Here is a 6,527-nt window from a genome sequence, read left to right as displayed (position 1 = left end):
GCAATAAAAAAATCTACAGATATTATATAGACATTTTTTTTCGTCTCCTGTAAAGTTGGTAAAAATGACTTAAGCGGTGTTGTAAGCTAAGGGACGATATTCACAAACTTAAAAAGTAACTGTTCAGAAATAACTGGTCACATTTTGTGGTAAATAAATATGGCCGTCAGTCAGTTATTTGTAACGATGTAAACTTTTGTTTATAATATTATAATCGTTTGTATAGAAATGATAAGTGATTTTGAAAATTTATCCCTTGGAGGAAACAACGCAGCAAGTAATCATGGAGACCCTTTTTCTCATACCGGTAATTTTGAGATGTATTTTTGTAGACGTAGAAACTAGTTGTTTTCCAATTATAACATGACCTCAATGGCTTGGTTTTTATTACCGTGTTTATATGGGTACTGCACCGTTTGTTTTAGAGCTGACACCTGAGCAGCAGAAGGCTTTGATAGACATACGACGTCGAAAAACAGAATTACTTTTGGAGATACAGGTAAGAATTTGATCACTGGTGTAGGCACCTTGGAGCAAGCAAGTAGGTGGTGATGTACCTACTCAGATGACGTTTATGACACATAGGTAGCGACCTATTCCCTGAACTATGAACTGTTCAATTGGTACAATGTTATCATAAAGGTAGTCAGTGTCTTTTTATCTGACTGAAATGTTTTGTTATGAAACTGTCATTGAAAGGTACATTGTAAATAAAATAAGTACTTAAAATATTTATTACTTTACATGTGCGTAAAGTGATAAATATTTGACTTACTGACTGAAATATCCACCAAAGTTATTATTTACTGTGAGGGTAAAAAAAGTAATCACCTGTTGGCCGCCTGTTGTGCCTTGCTATATCTGTTGTCCTTATTTCTGTATCTTATATCTGTTATGCTCAATTATTTGTGCTCAGTTGTCCTTAAAGAAATCCCGAGGTGACACTGCAATAGCTAAACCATTATTGTTTAGATTATTTCTGTACTTACTTTCTTTCTTTCTTTCTTTCTTTCTCTTTCTGTACTGAATACCTTGCATTAGCTATTTATTTATATTTTGTAGAGGTAATTTTCAGTACATGGGTTGGTATTTGGAAAAAGTATCTTTACATGTATAAAGTTTGCAAAGCCAGCTTGTAGAGAGAGATACAGGTTCTCTACCTGTAATGGAAAAGAAGTTAGAAAGCTTCAAATTGTTATAATAATTTGCAGTTACTCTTGGTACCTGCTCGGTATCTTTAGATAGCATTCCTCCATACCTATCTAATTATTCTGTTTCATTGGTAAATCACATTAAACATAATATATTTAAGGATTTTTTCACCCTTGTCCTGTGGACTTTATATAGACTTTATACATATATAGACTTTAGTTAGTGCTTAGGAATAATTTTCAAAATCGGTTCACTAATTCCTGAGATAACTTCCTACAAAAACTTACTACAAATGTTATCTGTTTTTTAATATCATAATAGTTGTTGAATATAGTAATTTAAACACTTTAAATTAAGTAGGTATATTAAATACTATTCGGTAATACAAATTAATGACTTTCTATACCAAAAACATTCTCCTCAATTTCTTAAAAATAAACAATAAATATTTTTTATTATGGTTCCATAATATTACGCATATCTAATTAAGTTAATCTGAATTTAATTGTTTTGAAATCTTGCAATGTCTACTACCTATGCAAAATAATATTGCTGTGCAAAAGATAAACCAGGAGATTAGTTGCTGTTTTACCTATGTAGATACCTAACATAACATAGGTACTATTTGCATAAAATTGTAAGTTAAAGTTAATAAACATAGAAGTTACAGGTATTTGTACATTATAATTTAATTAGGGTTTATTATAATTAGGGATTAGGGTTCCCGGGCCTGTTTCGAAGGAATTTCTGGGAAATAGGAAAAAAAAGCTCCTAATAATTAATTTTATTTGACTTATTTGTCACTTTTGTTTGTTATGTTCATAGCTACTAATATTATACGGAATGCGTCACTCAATAAAAACATGTTGCTTTTTAAACCCTCGAGTTTTGGGTAGCATGTGGTGGATATGTTTAAAAAAAAATACCATGCTTCATGCTTAAAATCTCGGGGTCCTTTTGTATTCTCGGGGAGCAGATCTCTTATTATTTGGGAATAAAGAGCACCCCTAACCATTTCATTCAATACCGTGGCGCGACCAGTCTGACGTAAGCCGTCAATGCCCAGCTTACTACAACCGAGAGGTAGTAAGTCAGGCAGTAACCGACGTACCGCAGCGCGGGGGAGTCGCGTCGCTCCTATCGCACAATTCGGATCCATACTATAAATATTAGCGCTTAGGGATCCGTAGTGTTGTGATAAATAATTATAATAAAAAGACAAAAAGTGAATTTACAAATAGTAAGGATTTAATTCACGCGTTCACGTGTTTATTTCAGTGTAGTGGCTATCAGGCGTAAGTTTTCAAGTGATAAGGCGGATAAGTGGAAATTGCTATGACTGCGTCGTCGGTCATCTGTCCAAATTTTGTTATTAACAATATCTCTCACGTGTTTACCTATAATAGATTTATAGATTGACAATATTCTCTAACGATCTAAATTACTGTGACTGTTGTCTGTCCACTCTTTCCTGTTGAAGTTTCCTTAATTATCTATCCTTTCCTATATAATTTTATAGTGCAAAGTTAACAGATATTTGCCATTCCGCCTGCACAGTTCTAAGTACGTTCTTAAACTAGTTAACCTTTATGAATTGCAAATGCAGAATTGTTAAGGTCTTTTATATCACATGCTGGCTATACCTGGCTCTTACTGGCTGGTTGTGACGCGAGAACTTGATGGCGTCATAAAACAATTTGTTGCTAAAATTCCTGATCGGCAATCATTCCCAGTTTTAAGAGTAGGTATTATCCACTTGCAGTTCGTAATGGCTGCCAGTAATTCAGTATAATATGACTGACGTAAACCATACGTCTTTGTAATTAATCCCAAGCGTCATACAGGTTGCTACCTACTTTCAAAAGCACGCGAAACAAAAATTAATTAAGAAAATGAGTGTACCTGCTACGTACACATGGGCAAGCCTCTTCTGACCTTACAGAAAATATATTCTTTCTCAAGTATCCGTTTCACCCCACCTCCTAAATCACTGTAGGTAATTCCAAAATACAATTTTACTCGTGATTCAACCATGTTATCAGCCTGGCTGAGACATCTATCCATCATTGGCCGTTGTTTGCCGACGACGTCACAGACTCTTAGTCTCACTCCATCAGTTACTGATAAGTCATTTACTAATTACCCGGCACAGCACACATAATTAATTGATTGCCTTATTGATACGATAACCGATACAATTTTGTACAGTCTTGTAAAGTTGTGACGTAGGTGCCAACCTACGCTCGTAATTCACACTTCTTGAAAAATGTATACTACTACTGAAAACATGGATCGTAAGTTAGTAGGTAATACCAACTCTTGCATCGTCGCTTGACATTTGATGGTGCTCATTAAATTAACTGAAATGAGAAGTATTACAACCTTATGCTTAGTTTATCACAAGCTGCACCGCCAGGCTGACTCACCGTGAAGTTTGTTTTGAAGCATAGACTTCCCTCAAGCGGACAGTGTTCGCGATTCAATAGTTTTATCGCTCTTCCTCTGTCGCTTCCGCAGTGAGCTGGTTTCTGATAACAGACTATTGATACGTAGTTATATCTAGCCGTTTGCAATATCTAAAGCTTAATGGGAAACCCAGGGCATAATGTAACGCCATGTGTCCGTAATATTCCCAAACATAAACTTAGAGGGTTATTATTTTACATTACTAAGAGAAGGGTTGCCTTTGTCTCTCAGTCCAATCCTAATCAGGTTGCCCTTTTCTTAATTCAATTCGGTTGTGATTAGTTTATGTTTTGTATACCTACTTATATTTGTAATATTTTATGTTGGCGACAAACAGTAGGTGTGACGAGGGCCTTGTCACAATCGTGCAGAAAGATAAGCGAGACACTTACGTATAGATAGTTGTCAGTGTGCCAAACTGTTGTGGCGCCCGCGACTGTATTCAGTCGAGTGTGTTCCTTAGCGGGAAGTGTATGGCGCGCGATGTGTTTACATGTTCGGCTGCTCTGCGGCGCGCTGTGGTGGCCACTGCTGATGCGCTGCGCCCGCGCCACGCACACCTACGACGACGACTATGATCAGGTGCGTCTGAGACGCCGCTTTGTGTACTAAAACAACCTAATCGTTAAGCTTCACCCTTAAAATGTTGGCAAAGACAACTTCTCCGACGTTGGTACAGCAGCGGTCGTCCGGCGACGTGCAGTCATACCAGTTTCCAACTTTTATTTGCTTCATTATTCCGCAATTTTTGATTTACTCAATGTGGGCTTACTTTAGGTACATGTGGCATTAGCTTGACTAATATCGTGCTCGCGTGGCCGACGGTCCATATAGTGTTGGGGTGTGATGTGCGGCGTGCGCTGACTGCGGAGTAATGTTTATCAAGGGCGGCCCGGGGCCGGCCGAAGAGGAGCGCCGTGGATCTGTGTCTAATTGGTTCTCGTCGTTGAGACGAGGTGGCAGGCGCAAACGTGAAGAGCCGGCGGTCCCGTCCAGCTACGGCTCGCTGGGCCGGCGCAAGGATGGCACGCAGTCGCGGGGCAAGACGCGCTCCGCCTGGGACCTCACCTCTGTCGCCCGACTGGTCTGTATCTCTATATCACTCCAGACAATCATACCGCTATAAAAGTCCGCGTCGCCGGTGCCACATTAGCGCTGGAGATTCCACTTGGCTGTCATCCAAATACGCTGGATCGATCACACTCCGAGTCTGCGTACCTATGATGACTGCACAATATTTGTTCATGCAGCTTATGTTTACTTACCTTTACTTTTGCATTGCACACGTAATTTATTTTAACTCAAATGCTATTCGTTGCTTTTGCGCACAATTTGTTTTTCTTAACACCGATATTCTTTATCGTCCATACAATTGGTAGAATGTTATCTATCAGCGATAGTTTGTTACTTGTTATAGCGTGGAAATATTTTTGACGATAATGTTTTGTGTGAATCATTTTAGAACAATGCGCGTGTGAATGAACACTGTGTGATAGTATTAAATTATTTATTCTAACTGGCAATGTTTTCAATTGTCAATATCAGTAAGTAATAGCAATTGCTAGTATCAGTATCTGATTATGATAGATGTTATGATAACATTATAGGAAATGATTGTGAAATATGCTACATTTTTATGCGTATCTAAATAAACTAATAATCCATTGCGTTGGAGGTGAATTCTTTGAAGTGCTCGGTTATTAAATGCAGACCTAATGTGTTTGCAGTCTTTAATGAAGGCTAAACGAGCAGCTTTTCAAAGCCGCTGCCGCATCCGCGTATGAGCATATAGATACGTAATATTTCCTCTCCTCATATTTACATTTACAGCTTAACTGCCAACACCCCGGTGGAAAATGAGCCCCTAAAGTTTTCAAAGTAACACGATATCCACTTGAAATGTTTACGTACATTTTACTGATCCCCTCGTATATCGAATACGTGATCTAAAAGCTATTTATCGTGAAACTAAATACTCATTCCACTTGTATATCTTGTGGACGACGCAGTTGTAACCGCGTTATGTGGGCTAGCGGCAAAATTTGTTAAATATTAAAAGGAAGTTGGCACAGCGTGCGACCTAGATACAAATCTGATGTCGTGGATTTTACGCCAAAACCAGTAAAGTAGTACTTATCTATGATTTATGGCAAGGTCTCATATTAAACGCCTATATACATGTATATTAAAGTCTTTGTTTAAAAGTTTATAATCGCGAAAATAACTCTGTCGGTTCTTTTCTCTGTTGGGCGGAAGGCAAGAGGGAAACCACTGCCCTACTTTGCCCTAACAAAGTAGCATGGAGAATGCTACACCGACAACAGCGTGGCTCTTAAATTACTGTGTGGACTATCTTTCCACGCTTAGTCCGCTGGACGGATTTGGATGAAAATTGTGCACATAAATCGAAACTTAGGGAGTGAGGATGTAGGGTAATCTTCAGGGAAGGACTATAGTATGTATAAAGGAGTCTTATCGCGATATAACCGACGACGAAGTGTCGCGGAAAACCGTTAGATGTTTATATTTGTCACAGCTAGTGATTGTCTTTAGCTATAAACAAGGTCTGTTTTAATGATCAGGTCACGTTGTTTACTCGTATGACTTGTTTGTTGATTTAACCTCTTTGCGATAATGCCAAAGATGTTTTTATAAAAATCCTCCAGCAATCCTCCAGCTTGTTACGATGACGAAGCTATTGTTATGAAAAAAAATATGCTAGTCCAAACATAGTCCTACTTCTAGTAATGGCTTACATAAATTAATAGTAAAGTTGCATTGATGATTACAATACATTAATTAACATAAAACAACATAGTCAGAAGCACATCCATCGCAAGATGAACTAAGTACCCACATCTTACTTTCTGTTAGACCAACGTGATAGGTGGGTGAGCCATATCGCCATC

General features: G+C 38.0%; 1 protein-coding gene across 3 annotated transcripts in view; it reads left to right on the top strand.

The window, feature by feature from the left end:
- Positions 1 to 159: 159 nt before the first annotated feature.
- Positions 160 to 6,527, top strand: part of LOC126368928 (cytohesin-1) — a 51,612-nt gene continuing 45,244 nt past the window's right edge. Inside the window, exons 1-2 of one of the 3 annotated variants that reach the window (XM_050013174.1) lie at positions 160 to 307; positions 426 to 499. In XM_050013174.1, coding sequence (XP_049869131.1) covers positions 229 to 307; positions 426 to 499 — 153 coding nt within the window. In that variant the 5' untranslated portion in view covers positions 160 to 228. Of the gene's footprint in view, positions 308 to 425; positions 500 to 2,245; positions 2,448 to 3,955; positions 4,201 to 4,395; positions 4,703 to 6,527 lie in introns of those variants that run through there. The other 2 variants (XM_050013173.1, XM_050013175.1) reach the window with 2 other exon arrangements.

Source organism: Pectinophora gossypiella, chromosome 8 (genome assembly GCF_024362695.1).
Source record: "Pectinophora gossypiella chromosome 8, ilPecGoss1.1, whole genome shotgun sequence".
NCBI classification, from domain to species: Eukaryota; Metazoa; Arthropoda; class Insecta; order Lepidoptera; family Gelechiidae; genus Pectinophora; species Pectinophora gossypiella.
Note: the sequence above shows the minus strand (reverse complement) of the source record. Positions and strands in the feature narration are given on the sequence as shown.